Raw genomic sequence first — 17,140 nt, 5'->3', positions numbered from 1 at the left:
CTTACCACAACACGTAATGTATACTCTACTGAGCACAAGCTACCTCACAGCACAACTATCAGACATTTGGGGGTTATTACAACTTTGGAGGAGGTGTTAATCCGTCCCAAAAGTGACGGTAAAGTGACAGATATACCACCAGCCGTATTACGAGTTCCATAGGATATAATGGACTCGTAATACGGCTGGTGGTATATCCGAAACTTTTGGGACGGATTAACACCTCCTCCAAAGTTGTAATAATCCCCATAGTCATAACATTATAAATACGTACAACACTGTTGGCAAAACATCAGACAACCCCTAAAGTGGGCTCTACAAGAATTATTTCAGTGTGGCTCTTCTGACTCCAGAGTTCGTCAGAGGGGTTTTACCAGCCTAAAACACTTGCCTACTATGGTAGTCCTGGACTCGAAGCAATTAAATGGCAGTAATCAGACATATTGCACAAGTGCACATATGATCCACCCATACAAGCCTACTGGCTTTCGCACATGCTTTTCACGTTAAATAAGCCTGGCCTACTATCTTTGTCTTGACTTTTTGAAATAAAAAGTACCAGCATCTGACATTAGGACACTGGCTTGTCACCATAACCTGCCCAGGCCCTACGTATTGACATAGGATTTCCAAAGAGACAAAATGCAATGTAAGCACTCTTTTTTAGCCGAAGGACTCAAGAGCTTCCCAATCAAATGGGGCGGGAAGCAAGGGTACTGTGCAAACATTGTTTGTGGGACAAGGAGAGGAGTAGAAGGTACAAAGAGTGATGGATTGGGAAAGATGTAAAGGTGTGACCACGTTAGGAAGGAAAGCAGCCCTGGTTGGCAACACCAACTTGTCTGGAAAGAAGGTTGTGAAATGAAGAAGACATCCAAGGGCTTGCAGCTCACACTGACCCTTCTAGCATACTGGAGCCAAAAACACAGTTTTGAGGGTCAACATACTAAAGATACAAGGGGCTCAAACAGAGTCCCACCAAAAAAGTAAAAAGCATATTTAAGTCCCATTGAGGAACCACAAAGAGTGTGTGGAAAAAGACTGGGCAGGCTCCTTTTCGGTTGATAACAGAAGGTACGGCAACAGCAATGGGACAATCACACAATGTTAGATTGGCATTGTGGTGATGAGAACAAATGAGAAGTTCTCACTTGCAGCTGTAGTTTTGCATCTTGGGTACTTCCTTCCACCATAAACAAACTATTTCAGCCTATTTGCAGTATCCCAGACCGCGTACACTTTCACAGAGAACACATACCTACGTAAAGGCAGCCTTTCCTCATTTTCTTTTTGTGAAATCTAATAAATCACATTTTCACAGGCAAAACCTTGCGGCTTTAAAAATGCAATTTTAATTCTCTATGATAAAAATAACAATGAAGAAAAATCCACACTGGCACAAGTCTCAAAAGAGAGATTTCCCATTCAGCACCTAAAGACTTCAAGGTGCTTCACTGCCTTGGACTGCAGCGGAGCATCAATTAGTGCTTTGCAATCTGGAAGTAATGTCAGAGTAAAGTTGTAAATCATTAATTACCAGCTATTCTCCTGATTTAGCAGGGCGGAGGGAAGGGTACTGATTAATCTTAAGAGACCTATGATAAAGAACTAGATCACAGGTCATGGCAGCATCTTTGATATTCATCAACATTAGGATCAAAAATAAAGTTCATCCTAACATATGGAAGCAAACAAGTAGCATAGGGGAAAATGACCACTGAGAAAATCAGTAACTGAAAACATAACACACAGACGCCTCTAATTTCAGGGTATTGATCCTCAAGTCATAATCTAGGTAACAAAGCTTGACAGAGTGTAAATTGTTCGACAGTTGCTGCTTTGCAAATTTCAATGGCCGTGTACACCCTGATAAGATCAGCAATTGCTGCCATATCCCTAGTAGAAGTGTAACTATGTTTAGCTGATAGTGGTCTATTCAGTTTCTGATATAACCTTATATACATTCTTCTCAAGATAACAAAACCACTGAAATCGCTCTGAAAAAAATTAACTGATATATCCCACCGGTTTAATCTATGGAGCATCTCAAAGTGTATTTCACACACAGAATATGGTGTTTTCACCTTGCAGAGGAGTAAGGTTTGTCAGTGTAAGAATGTTTTGTTAAAGTCTGAGCTATGCACAGTGAGACACAATGTAAAGTTCACAAAGAACAAGTTACATACCTTTGGTAATGCTCTTTATGGTGGATACCCTAGCTGCAGACTCCTCACCTTAGAATAATTCCCACTTGCATAACTAGACCCAGAAATCCTTTTCCACAGCAGTGCTTCTGTGCACTGCTAGATGGTGCTGTGTGTGTCATAGAGATGAGACAGTGCAGGAACTGATGGGGCAGAGCCGCATATAAGCGCCAACCCTGGATAGTGAAGTCTGTTTCTCCTTTTTTCCCTTTCAGATGCAAAACAAAAAAAAATTGTACCAATGTACTGAATACTAACTTGGGAACCTTTTAGATGTGAAAAAGAGTCAACACCACTGAACAGTAGGGAGAGCAGTGAGGAATCTGCAGTTAGACTGACAATCCATCAGAAAGAGCATTACCAAAGGTAAGTAAATTGTTCATCTGATGGATACTTCCAAATTCAGATTCCTCAAGTAAATACCAAAATCAGTGCCTCTCCAGGTGGTCTGTGGAGCAGAGTTAGACCAAACAAATCTTTCAGGACCGAGCAGGCCAAGTATCCTTTCCGCTGGACCAGGATGTCAAGACAGTAGTGCTTCATGAACATAAGCATTGACATCCACGTCTGGCAGATATCAAGGACAGGTGCTCTGTGAGCCATACAGTAGTAGTAGATTTAGCACGTATAGTGCATAGCAGATCTTAATCCTCAACAGGGCCCTCTTATGCACAACCTTCCCTTTCTTTGCTCCTAAAACCCCACAAAGAGGTTTTTTGTCCACTCAATGGTCCTTGATACAAACAATGTAAAAGTTGGTAGCCCTTTTTAAATTCCAGTCGATGAAGCCTCTCCTGCTCTTCCGAAGGGTAAAGGGGAGCAAAGAAAGGCAGAGTAAAAGATTGCCCAATATGGAAGGAAGACATGACTTTTGGCAAAATGCCACCCCCAAATCCCCAGGACCAGCTTGTTTGGGGAAAAAGATGTTTTAGGGCGGTTGCATTATTTGTGCCTGAAATTCACTTGTGATGAGCAGACATCGCAACAAGGAAAATGGTCTTCGAATTCAGGAGGCGCGCTGAGCATCTATGAATCTGCTTGAAAGGCGTACACATGAGAAATGCTCAGACCAACTTAAGGTTAGACTGTGGCATCACACATGTGCTTAGAGGGGAGCATGTGTATCAAACCTTTAATAAATCTCATCACAACTGGTGGTTTAAACAAGGACAGTTGACCTAGAAAAGTAGAAAGGAAAGGGTTGATAAATAATCCTCAACAGTGACCACTGCCAGGCCTTGCTGTACGAAAGACAAAACAAAAGGATGTTCAACAATTTAGCTTGAAAGGGGTAATTTTTGCAAACACACTCTAGGTCACAGATTTGTCCCAGCGACCTGCATAAATACATTTTGTGGAAAGGCATATGGCAGCAAGGACGACATCAGAATGAGGGGACTTAGTCTGTCCACACCATTGGAAGCAATCAGTCCAGTTCCTGGCTAGCTCACAGTGCCTCACCCAAACTCTAACCTTAGAGGAGAATGAAAATGTCACTTACCCAGTGTACATCTGTTCGTGGCATCAGTCGCTGAAGATTCACATGTTGTGCATAGCCCGCCATCTGGTGTTGGGTCGGAGTGTTACAAGTTGTTTTTCTTCGAAGAAGTCTTTCGAGTCACGGGACCGAGGGACTCCTCCTCCTTGTCTCCATTGCGCATGGGCGTCGACTCCATCTTCGATTGTTTTCCCCGCAGAGGGTGAGGTAGGAGTTGTGTTGTAGTAATAGTGCCCATGCAATGGAGTGAATAAGTATGTACCTATTTAAGGTTTAAATAATATATCTAAAAATGTACAAAGCTTAAGCTAACTTCCGAACGGCTACAGGCTCCCGGGGAGGCGGGTGGGCACATGTGAATCTTCAGCGACTGATGCCACGAACAGATGTACACTGGGTAAGTGACATTTTCAGTTCGATGGCATCTGTCGCTGTAGATACACATGTTGTGCATAGACTAGTAAGCAGTTATCTCCCCAAAAGCGGTGGCTCAGCCTGTAGGAGTGGAAGTATTTTGAAATAAGGTTCTTAACACGGCTTGACCTACTGTGGCTTGTTGTGCGGATAGCACGTCTACACAGTAGTGCTTGGTGAACGTGTGAGGCGTAGACCATGTGGCTGCCTTACATATTTCGTGCATTGGAATATTTCCTAGAAAGGCCATGGTAGCGCCTTTCTTTCTGGTTGAGTGTGCCCTTGGTGTAATGGGCAGCTGTCTTTTTGCTTTAAGGTAGCAGATTTGGATGCACTTAACTATCCATCTGGCTATACCTTGTTTTGATATTGGGTTTCCTGCCTGAGGTTTTTGGAATGCGATAAATAGTTGTTTAGTCTTTCTGATGTTTTTTGTTCTGTCAATGTAGTACATTAGTGCTCTTTTGACATCTAATGTATGTAGTGCCCTCTCAGCAATGGAATCTGGCTGTGGGAAGAACACTGGTAGTTCTACAGTTTGATTTAGGTGGAACAGTGAAATAACCTTTGGTAAAAATTTAGGATTGGTCCTTAGGACTACCTTATTTTTGTGTATTTGGATAAAAGGTTCTTGTATTGTAAACTCTTGAATTTCGCTTACTCTCCGTAGAGATGTGATGGCGATGAGAAATGCAACTTTCCAGGTTAGGAACTGTATTGCGCAAGAGTGCATGGGTTCAAAAGGTGGACCCATGAGTCTTGTTAAGACAACATTGAGGTTCCATGAAGGAACGGGTGGTGTCCTTGGTGGTATAATTCTTTTAAGGCCTTCCATAAATGCTTTAATGACCGGTATCCTAAATAGTGAAGTTGAATAGGTAATCTGCAGGTATGCAGATATTGCCGCAAGGTGTATTTTAATGGAAGAGAAAGCTAGGTTTGATTTTTGTAAGTGTAGCAAGTAACCCACTACATCCTTTGGAGATGCGTGTAATGGTTGGATTTGATTATGATGGCAGTAGCAAACAAACCTTTTCCATTTGCTTGCATAGCAGTGCCTAGTGGATGGTCTTCTAGCTTGCTTTATGACGTCCATACATTCTTGTGTAAGGTCTAAGTGTCCGAATTCTAGGATTTCAGGAGCCAGATTGCTAGATTCAGCGATGCTGGATCTGGATGCCTGATCTGTTGTTTGTGTTGTGTTAACAGATCTGGACTGTTGGGCAATTTGATGTGGGGTACTACTGATAGGTCTAGCAGTGTTGTGTACCAGGGTTGCCTTGCCCATGTTGGTGCTATCAGTAGGAGTTTGAGTTTGTTTTGACTCAATTTGTTTACTAGATATGGAAGGAGAGGGAGAGGGGGAAAAGCGTATGCAAATATCCCTGACCAGTTTATCCATAGGGCATTGCCTTGGGACTGCCTGTGTGGGTATCTGGATGCGAAGTTTTGGCATTTTGCGTTCTCTTTTGTTGCAAATAAGTCTATTTGAGGTGTTCCCCAGAGTTTGAAGTAAATGTTTAGAATTTGGGGGTGAATTTCCCATTCGTGGACTTGTTGGTGATCTCGAGAGAGATTGTCTGCAAGTTGATTCTGGATCCCTGGAATAAACTGTGCTATTAGGCGAATGTGGTTGTGAATTGCCCATCGCCATATCTTTTGTGCTAGAAGGCTCAGCTGCGTTGAGTGTGTCCCCCCCGTTTGTTTAGATAATACATTGTTGTCATGTTGTCTGTTTTGACAAGAATGTATTTGTGAGTTATGATTGGTTGGAATACTTTTAGTGCTTGAAAAACTGCTAGCAGTTCTAGGTGATTTATGTGCAGCTTTGTTTGATGTACGCCCCATTGTCCTTGTATGCTGTGTTGATCGAGGTGTGCTCCCCACCCTGTCATGGAAGCATCTGTTATTACGTATTGTGGCACTGGGTCTTGGAAAGGCCGCCCTTTGTTTAAATTTATACTGTTCCACCATAGAAGCGAGAGGTATGTTTGGCGGTCTATCAACACCAGATCTAGAAGGTGACCCTGTGCTTGTGACCATTGTGATGCTAGGCACTGTTGTAAGGGCCTCATGTGCAGTCTTGCGTTCGGGACAATGGCTATGCATGAGGACATCATGCCTAGGAGTTGTAATATCATTTTTGCCTGTATTCTTTGTGTTGGATACATGCGTTGTATGATTTTGTTGAAATTTTGAATTCTTTGTGGACTTGGAGTGGCTAATCCTTTTGTTGTGTCTATTATGGCTCCTAGGTATTGTTGTACTTTGCACGGCAGAATGTGTGATTTTGCATAGTTGATGGTGAAACCGAGTTTGTAGAGGTTTTGTATGACCTGATTTGTGTGGTGTGAGCACCTTGTCAGTGAGTTGGTCTTGATTAGCCAGTCGTCTAGATACGGGAATACGTGTATTTGCTGCCTTCTGATGTGTGCAGCCACTACTGCTAGACATTTTGTAAAGACTCTTGGTGCGGTTGTTAAACCAAACGGCAATACTTTGAATTGGTAATGTATTCCTTTGAATACAAACCTTAGGTATTTCCTGTGCGACTGATGTATTGGTATGTGGAAATACGCGTCTTTGAGATCTAAGGTTGTCATGTAGTCCTGGTGCTTTAACAATGGTAACACTTCTTGTAGCGTGACCATGTGAAAGTGTTCTGATTTGATGTAGATGTTTAGTGTTCTGAGGTCTAGTATTGGTCTCAGTGTTTTGTCCTTTTTTGGTATTAGGAAGTACAGTGAATAAACTCCTGTGTTTATCTGTGTCTTTGGTACTAGTTCTATTGCGTTCTTTTGCAATAATGCTTGAACTTCTATTTCCAGAAGGTCTGAATGTTGTTTTGATAAATTCTGTGCTTTTGGTGGTATGTTTGGAGGGATTTGTAGAAATTCTATGCAATAACCATGTTGGATAATTGCTAAGACCCAAGTGTCTGTAGTTATTTCCTCCCATGCTTGGTAATACTGACCTATTCTTCCCCCCACTGGTGTTGTGTGGAGGGGATGAGTGACATGTAAGTCACTGTTTGGTTGTAGGGGTTTTGGGGCTTTGAAATTTTCCCCTATTCCTAGGGAATTGTCCTCTGTATTGGCCCCGAAAGCCTCCCCTTTGGTACTGTCCCTGGTAGCTGGACGGTGCTGCATGTGAGGTGCTGGCTTGTGTGGCCTGACCCCGAAACCCCCCACTAATAGGTTGTCTTGCGGAAGGTGCTGTAAGTGCCTCTGCTCTGCGGGGAGTAGAGTGCGCCCATGGCTTTAGCAGTGTCAGTGTCCTTTTTTAGTTTCTCGATTGCCGTGTCCACTTCTGGTCCGAACAGTTGTTTCTCATTGAATGGCATATTGAGCACTACCTGCTGTATCTCTGGTTTAAAACCAGACGTTCGTAGCCATGCGTGCCTTCTTATAGTCACAGATGTGTTAATTGTTCTTGCAGCTGTGTCCGCTGCATCCATAGAGGAGCGTATCTGATTATTAGATATGTTCTGTCCTTCCTCAACCACCTGTTTCGCCCTTTTTTGTAGCTCTTTGGGTAGATGCTCAATGAGGTGTTGCATCTCGTCCCAATGGGCTCTGTCATAGCGCGCAAGTAGTGCTTGAGAGTTAGCGATGCGCCACTGGTTTGCAGCTTGTACTGCGACTCTCTTTCCGGCTGCATCGAACTTGCGGCTCTCTTTATCTGGGGGTGGTGCATCCCCAGATGTGTGGGAGTTGGCTCTCTTGCGAGCTGCTCCTACTACGACGGAATCTGGTGGCAGCTGTGAGGTGATGAAAACAGGGTCTGTGGGAGGTGCTTTATATTTCTTTTCCACCCTTGGTGTTATTGCTCTACTCTTGACCGGCTCCTTGAAGATTTCCTTTGCGTGCCGAAGCATTCCTGGGAGCATAGGCAGGCATTGGTAGGAGCTATGGGTGGAGGAGAGGGTGTTGAATAAGAAGTCATCCTCGACTGGTTCCGAGTGTAGGGACACGTTGTGGAACTCTGCTGCTCTAGCCACCGCTTGTGAATATGCTGTGCTATCTTCCGGTGGTGAGGGCTTTGTAGGATACGCCTCTGGACTGTTGTCCGACACTGGGGCGTCGTATAAGTCCCAAGCGTCTTGGTCACCTTGGCTCATGGTGGTGTGAGCCGGGAAATGTGATGGAGTTTGCGCCGGTGAAACGTTAGTTACAGGTGGAGGAGAGGGTGGCGGAGTTACCTTTTTCACCATTTTTGTTTCTGGTGCTTGGTCTGACTGAAACTCCAGTCTCCTTTTTCTCCTAATAGGGGGAAGGGTGCTTATTTTCCCTGTTCCTTCCTGTATAAAAATACGTTTCTGAGTGTGGTCCACTTCGGTGGATTGCAACTCTTCCTCAAATCTATGCTTTCGCATCTGAGAGGACAGCGATTGCTCCTCTGAATAGGAACCGGTAGTTGGGTCAGTTGCGGGTCGTTTTGGCACCGAAACCCTGTCTGTACTCTTTTTCGGCTCCGAGGTGACCTTCTTCTTTTTCGGAGTCGAACCCTCTCGGCGTCGATCTTCCTCGGTGCCGCTGTCTCTGCGTCGAGCAGTTTCGGCTCCGATATCTCGGCGTCGATCTTTTTCAGCAGCACTTTCTCGGTCCCGAGAAGGCTGGTGCCGGTGTCTAGACCGAAGTCGGACGATCTCGGCACTATTTCGGCCTTTTTCGGTGCCGATGGTCGGTCACCGAATTTATGGGTCGAGCCATGGCCTGGTGGCAGTGGCGTCCCCTGGGCCTTGTCACTTTTCTTGTGTGCTGGCTTCGACGTCTTACTCACAGTTTTTTGGTCGTCGAATTCCTCGGAGTCCGATTCATGGATCGAGAAGGTTTCTTCTTCCTCTTGTTCCTCGAACTCTCGGTGAGCTGTCGGCGTGGACACCATCTGCAGTCTTCTGGCTCGACGGTCACGGAGTGTTTTTCGGGACCGGAACGCACGACAGGCCTCGCAAGTCTCTTCACTGTGCTCAGGCGACAGGCACAGGTTACAGACCAAATGTTGGTCTGTATACGGGTATTTGTTGTGGCATTTAGGACAGAAACGGAACGGGGTCCGTTCCATCAGCGTTGTTTTACACGCGGTCGAGCCGACCAGGCCCCGACGGGGGATCGAAAACTACCCCGAAGGGTACCGGAGCTCTTCACTCTTCGATTCGGTGTCGATTCTATCTAAGCCGATCCCGAACGCAACAATACCGACGTAATTTTCCGATATTTAGCTAACTTTCCGTTCCGAAACCCGGAGCGAAAGGAACACGTCCGAACCCGATGGCGGAAAGAAAACAATCGAAGATGGAGTCGACGCCCATGCGCAATGGAGACAAGGAGGAGGAGTCCCTCGGTCCCGTGACTCGAAAGACTTCTTCGAAGAAAAACAACTTGTAACACTCCGACCCAACACCAAATGGCGGGCTATGCACAACATGTGTATCTACAGCGACAGATGCCATCGAACACAAAATTACTCAACCTGAACATGAGACACTGATCCCCAAGGGAATTGTGGAAACAGCTCTTCTTATGGTTTGGCTGTCTTACTCATGCATGCATAGGCGAAACACGAGAGATACGAGATACATTTTCAATACATTTATTAAAATAATTGTAGTCCTGCATTGAGAGAATGAGCTGAGATGATGAGACAGATGAAACAAAGCAACGTTACCAGCATTACAAACATGGTGAAAAGAATAAACAGTCCAACCATGGCAAATAATTTCTACATGTTCCTATCACTACCCCTATACTGACAGCGTAGTGAATGTACCTTCTGCCTCCGCCCGATCTAAGAGGATAGCCTTAGCCTCCATACCTGAAGAACTAAACAATGAAATTGGCCTGTAGTAGATGGCAATCCTTCTATGCAAACTGAGTAAGCAAACAAGCAGAGCTGCATGTAGAGCACAGGATTCGACCCAAGATGGTTGTGCTGGAGTGCTCATCTGAATAACCCCTCCACTCCCACCCCAGCCTCCACAGGTCAGTGCATTGTTTATGTAATCAAAGCCACACTGTGATAGAGGCACAGCTTCAATGCAATGATATGTCTAGATGTTAGAAGCTTTTTCGGAATGGGTAATGCAAGCACTAGGATATCTTGTACTGTGTTCCTAACCTTGAACAGAGTGTACAGATTACATGCTGAGACAGACTAACTAAAAACAAGCAACATGTACAATGTATTCTTGGAATAATATCATGCAAGCCTAAATGTGTAAAATGTCACTGCTAAAAAGAGATGTCATCTAAAACATGTGAAATGTATTAAAAGAAAAAAAAAAAAAGCTAAATGGAGAGCCAACGTGGGCCCAAGAAGGCCTCACGACAGATTGGGCAGATGTGAGTGGATGACCCTGCACATTTGCTGAGAAAGGAAATCCTTGCAAAGAGGTGTCCTGATTGGAGGCCATCAGCTCATGGGCAGAAGTGCCAGGTACAGCACTCTCCTGGCTCAATCCAGAGCCACTAATATGACTGGGCCCAGTCGCTTCTGACCTTTTCAGAACCTGGGGAAAGGGAAGCAGAGCATACAGGAGTTCTGTATTACATTCCAGCTGGATTTGGGTGTTGAGTCAGCAACTGGGTGGCTAACCGGGGATGCTGACCTCTGCTTTGTCCTGGGCGCCATTAGGGTGCTTGCAAGGGTCTCATTGAACAGCAGTAAAGGCGTAGTCAAAGGTCAAGGCTGCAAGATCTCAGAAGTACTGATCTTCAGCTACCTATAATTATAGAGACAAAAGCCAAACGACTACCACGCTACAGATTACTAAGGCGAAGGGGGCACTCTCAGTGGGGTCCTTGCAGAGATTCCAGTTCTGTTTCAAAAGTAGTATCTAAGTCTGGGCCATTCTTTATATCTAGGTGTAGTTAAAAGCATCAATATAGGTGGAGAAGCAAGTTGTTAACCTCATTATGCAAAATATTTTGGAGGCCATGAACAGAGTCTGAATCCAAATCAAACAAGGCCTGCAGGCTGCGATGGCAGAGTACGTGGCCCATAAAACCAGACGTGGCATTCACAAGACCAGGCATTGTGCCCACAAGACCAGCCACAGCACCCACACAGTTGACAGACATGTATTTTGTTTTCTTTCGTTTTTGTTTTCCATTCCATTATAAAGGACTACCTGTGCCAAAAGGCAAGGAAAAAATAATCATAACCAAATCAAGTACTTAAATTTGACATTTTGTGAGGACAGACTAGGTCAGCTTTTCTTTGTACTGCATTTGAATAATTTGTTTAGAGGAGCAAGAACACGTGAGGGTAGATACTTTATGTAAATAATATATCTTGTACCAGTACAGGTTTGCCAGTATATTCTGCAAGAAACACCAAGTCATATATGAAACTTTCAGTCACTACGAAGTTATAAGACATCAGGTTTTGGCATGCTACGATTGTTGGTAAAAAAAAAAAAAAAAATTTAATCAAGAACTTGCTGATGTTGTGACTAGAAATTAGATGTAGCTACACATGTCTAGGGATGGTAAATATAAATGAAACAAATGTTTCCACTTTGCATAAATTTGATATGTTTTTGTTATTATTTCTTTAAAATGTCTGTTTTTACATCTTAAATTGCAACTTTGCTTATTATCGCCTACCCGTCACCTGCAGAACATTTGAGCAAGTAGTGTTTTCTTTACTATTCCATCACGAAGTATACCATGCAATGGCACGTAAGACCCCCTGAACATTCCCGCGAATGACTGAATTTCTTTCTCATGGTGCTGTATTTGAAAAATAAAACGCCACGGCAAAAGTGAATTCCTGATGCTTAACGACGGAAGCTCAATAAATAGCAAAAGGAGCAATCTCACTGACTGTATTACAGCCCATGTTACCATCAGTAGGCTTGACATATGGATATTGCCATCAACAGCCAAATCTGAGAAGGAATGTTTCATCTACCAGATGTCCCACTGCATTAGTGAAGGAAATAACCTTTGACTTTTTTTTTTTTTTAGATCCATGTGTTCAGGGACACTTTACAGACCACAAATGAACTGCCGTAACTTACTGCAGTTTAAAAAAGTGGAGGTCCTCTGAGCCTTAAAAAGAGGTGGCATCAAAATTCTCGTCAGTGGAATGCCTATTTGTGCTAATTCCGGGTTTGTTTCATCAAAAAAAAAAAAAAAAAAAAAAGAGAGAATTTTTAACAAAATCTTGTATATGCATGTGTGCTCTATGAAACAGTTGAGCAATTTTTCTCATTGTGAACGTGTTTGCAAATACCACACAGAGGCAGGGATAGTCTAATCTGTCAATACTGGTGATGCAGTAACACAGAACAGATGTTACTTGGACCAAACTCAATAGCACTCACCTTACACACCAGAGACAGCAGGCAGGCTTGCACACCATTTCCCAGAAACTTGGAAGAAGCACACTGAGCTATCATACCAAATTCGGTTAATTACAACAGGAGAATAAGGGGTATTTTTACCTCTTGGTTCTTAAAACAAGTTTAAACTTATCATGCCGAGCTCGTTGAACTGAGTGGAACAATACACCATTTGGTGAATCGAGCTATGGGTGTTCCTTCTCAGTTAAGCATTCCCAAAATCCAGAGCAGGACGAAAAAGATAAACGTTTAGTTAAAGGTTCCATTAGTGTTCCCGCATTCTCTGATTTACACAACTACCCCCATATCATCATTTTACTCACTGAAGGAAGAGTTTCTTCATCATGTTGTGCAGCGTGCGGTGCAGCGCTGGGTCGTACAGCAAAGAAGAAGGCGATCTGAGCCAGCGGTAGAAATGCATCACCTGATTATCAGCATAGATGTTGTGATACTGAGTGATTTCCTTCACCCAGCCTACTACCATGCTTTTCAGAATCCTGCAAGGGAGAGAATCTGTATCAGTCAATTATCAGAGGGGTTCTTACAACTCAAAAATTACACAAAGCCACCAGATGTCACCTACGCCCAATTAGTCCCAATAAACAGTGCTAATTTACACATTCTCCTTACAACACTGAGTCCACACAATTTTGCAATGATTACCACCAACTACCACAATGGAAACATCCACCATCTCTCAAGGCAACCTCTACCACTGCCCACAGTCTCCACCATGACAGCCTTTTCTGTCTCTGCAAAAACAAGCATGCACACACTAGTGAAACAGGCACATAGCATTTGTGCTCATACATATCTCTCAATAACATCTCCTGCATGCAACCTCACAAACTCTGGCCATATCATAATGCCATCCAACTGTATTGTGCCTTGCCAACTGGATGAGTTTACCTCTAAAATGGTCATTCAATGTTCACACAAACCTGGAATAATGTGACTAGACAACCTGCACAACATTGTAGGTCATTGGAGAACTCAGTCTGCAGTTTACACAAAAAAGGACACTCAAACTATGCACGCTTTCATTTAATGAGAACATGATCCAACAACTCGAACGATGCACAAACCAACCAAGTCCAGAGTTCCCTTCACTCATTCCAGCACAAATCATACAAACAAATGGTGTCATCTTATAATTTGTGGGTTTCTAAAGCGCTCCGCTGCATTAGCAACTGCTAGTAACCTTAGATCACACCAGTACTAGAAATAACAGAGCCAAACATAAAATAAACACTTTTCCAACAGCAATGTGTTTCTGCAGAGCCCTAAAACTTATAGCCAGGAAATAAGAGAGACAGCAGCCTGTAATGAAATGCACAGCCACCGCTAACCCCTGCTGGAACAAACGCGTGAGTAGGCAGGGACAGCTCCCTCTCAGTGCGCATGTATGTTTGGCCAGTCGTTTCAGGCCAGCCAAACACACATGCGCAGTAGGCTCTCTCCAGCCCAGCAACACAGTTGCCGGGCTGGAGAGAGCATGCACAGGCTGCCAGTCTGCCTGGGCACTCCCAGCCAATCCTAACGCTGCTCTGAGCAGCGTCAGGTTTGGTTGCTGGGCAGGCTGGGAGCCTGTGCATGCTCTCTCCAGCCCGGCAACTGCCTGCAGCAGAAGAGCAGATGGAGCGGTGCGGCAGCAGCGATCAAGGTAATTGTTTAAAAAATATATATATATATTATTGATTTATTGTTTATACAAACCCATCCCTCCCTCTGTCCGCGCCGCCCCACCCCTTCCATGCTCCGCAACTGCAAGTAGGGCCTGGTGATCTGAGGCAAAGGCTACAGAAAGGTCTAAAAGGAGCAACGCTCTACTACCACCATCAAGTTTGAATATAGTCAGTTTTGGACATGAAGGCCATTAAAGTAACCTGGGATGGACAAAACAAACTTTTGTATGGTCATCAACTTGAAGAAGAGCTTTCCCTGATCTTCTATTGGCTGAAATCAGCTGAAGTACTAGGTAAAATTGATCCAAAGTAGTTTTTATTTCCACAAAGGGATGGTCTTGAAAGTGGCAGGCTAACCCCAGAACTTCATGAATTGACACTTAAGTGATTTTTAGCAAAGGTGTTGTCAAGATAGCTATAAAGAGTAGTAGTCGTTAGACATTGAGGGACTATCAAAAAATCTGCACCAGCTCAATAATGTATTAAGCCCACCTACAAAAATAGGGGCATCAACAACACTAGTGTAGGCTGAAAAAAGGATGTTCTCTCCCAGGCTGTTTAGTGGCATAGTCCGTGCATGCTTGAGTTTGCCAGAAAATAATTTAGCTAACTTATTATACGCCTCAGAGCGAGCAATCATTTTCTAATCTCAAAGACAATTAAAATTCATATAATATGTATTTTGTAGGGTGTGTGCCAAAACGGACCATGCCATTACAGTAATTTTAGTGACTTTGTGCATTGTCAACCTCAAGTGCAATCTCCATTCACATTGCAGAAAACTGTTCATCAAATTGGCCTTTGCCAGAATGGAAGCAAAAGATTATATGATGAAAATGCACTTTTGGAACCACACAGCAAATAATGGGTTTGTGGTGCACGTTTGAGAGACAGAGCTTAAACCCTAGCATAACATTATTATAATTAACCATTAGGTACTAAATCCCAGAAGAAAAAGTTACTTAGCTTCAGTAACTGTCCGGTGGATACTTTTTCTACCTGCAGATTACTCCCTTAATGAACCTCCTCCACGTGCAAACACCGGACATTTTGCAGTAGTTGTACCATGCTAACATGTGGCACCATGTTCTAGTCAATTCTGAAACCTCCCTGAATAAGATGTTACAGAGCTATATATGGCACAGTCATATCATGGTGAAGTCAGTTCTCATGCCTTTTTCCTCACTCTAAGAGGCAGACCAGCATTAGAAAATAAAGAAATTAACTGCACAAACACACTTTTTTCTTTCAGAACAAAGAGACAGGCAATTCAGAGAGGAGTCTGCAGATAGATAGACCATCCACCACAAAGATCATTACTAGAGGTAAGTAACTTTTCATTTTGTTGGATTATTCTACCTGCATATTCCACATCTCGTGATTTTATTACCAAGAACATTCTCCATACAGTCTGAGGAAAGAGACAGTCAAAGTAGTAGATGAAATGCTCCATCCCCACTGACCGATAAACAATTCTATCCTGAAGAACAACACAAAACAACTTATAATAGGTAGCAACCTTGAGGCATGCTCTTAACTGCCTGGACACTAGCTGACTGCCATAACAGAAAAATTATAGCAGGAAACAAACACAGACAGCAGCGCCTAAGGCCACAGAAGCAACTAATCCATCAGACAAGGAGAGGCTACTCCCACATGTAGCAATGAGAGCAAAGCCACTGAAAGGGTAAGGGAAACAGGTATGCTCCACACCTCAACTTTTCATAGCCAGATGGTGGCAAGGGTGAGAAAACCTACTTGACACAAGCAACAGCTTCAGATATGAAGAACAATGGAAAGGGACCTCACTGGACCCCGACTATACAGTAAACATCCAACACACCAGGAAACTATGGGCCAAAGGAAACAGAAGCACGTATACAGCAAAGGCAAGGGGACAATGAAATCAAACAGAAACCTACATAACAGCCAGGAATATAAATATATATGCATAAGTGCCCAAAAGTAAACAATCTACACAAACAGAACAAGGAGCATCACCACTTGCAGGCAAAGCCTGTAACACCTGAACAACCGAACCAACCATTGAGAGCAGGACGAAGATATAGACCTACCACAGATCACACCCATTGGAGCTTTCATGCATCTGTAGAAATGGTTAAAAAAGATGCAATAAAACCGAATCAGAAATAAGAAGCAGTCATGGCAACCTCACATGAAAGCGCAGAACAAGAAAGAAGAAAAATAACCAGATGAAAAAGTTACTTATCTGCGGTAACAATCTTTTTGGTGGATACTCTATCTGCCTGCAGATTCCTCACCTGTAGAAAAACTCTAGCTGTCAGACTGGATCTGAAAACTTCAAAGCAACAAATTCACCGGTAGGGGGGCACCGGACTCAGTCCGCGCCAGAAAGGATGTTAGGCAATGCCACAGATGCCTTAAAGTGCCCTCCCTGGTGTTCTGACATCAGTTTCCCTCCGTTTTTCCCAAGCCTTCGAGGCAAGAGGGCAGACTGACACTGATAAAGGATTGCAGTACCAAAACAGTTTAAGATGGGGTCTTATTAACTTTCCCTATAAATCATCCATCAAATGGGAAGGGGGCAGGTTGGTGAGGAATCTGCAGGTAGACAGAGCAACCACAAGAAAGACAGTTAGTGCAGATAAACAACCTTTTCTTCTGATGGATGCTTCTACCTGCAGATTCCCCACCTGTACAACAGATTTTACAGCAATAGCCTGCCCAGGAGGAAGGTTGATTAGATCAGGAAATATTGCAGAACCACCCGGCAAAGTGTCCACCCATGCGCATCTCCACATCAAGGCTGTAATGATTTGTAAAGGTGTACAAGGAAGCCCGCATCCCCACTTCAAAGATTTCTGCAATCGTGACACCTACAGCAAGTGTAGAAGTTGTTGACTTAGCCTTGGTGGAATGGGCTCTGATCCCTGCAGGAGGCTCCTTCTTGGCTAAGGTTTAGCAGGACTTGATGCAGAAGATAATCTATTGAGATAGAGGCCTCTTCTGC

The 17,140-nt window shown here is 43.7% G+C and overlaps 1 protein-coding gene across 1 annotated transcript in view; it reads right to left on the bottom strand.

The window, feature by feature from the left end:
• Nucleotides 1–17,140, bottom strand: part of POLE (DNA polymerase epsilon, catalytic subunit) — a 293,620-nt gene that overhangs the window by 54,417 nt on the left and 222,063 nt on the right. Inside the window, exon 40 of the mRNA XM_069214647.1 lies at nucleotides 12,787–12,960. Coding sequence (XP_069070748.1) covers nucleotides 12,787–12,960 — 174 coding nt within the window. The remainder of the gene's footprint in view (nucleotides 1–12,786; nucleotides 12,961–17,140) is intronic.

The sequence above is a fragment of the Pleurodeles waltl genome, chromosome 11 (assembly GCF_031143425.1).
Source record: "Pleurodeles waltl isolate 20211129_DDA chromosome 11, aPleWal1.hap1.20221129, whole genome shotgun sequence".
Lineage (NCBI taxonomy): Eukaryota > Metazoa > Chordata > Amphibia > Caudata > Salamandridae > Pleurodeles > Pleurodeles waltl.
The sequence above is the reverse complement of the archived record's forward strand: the minus strand, read 5'-3'. Positions and strand labels throughout refer to the sequence as shown.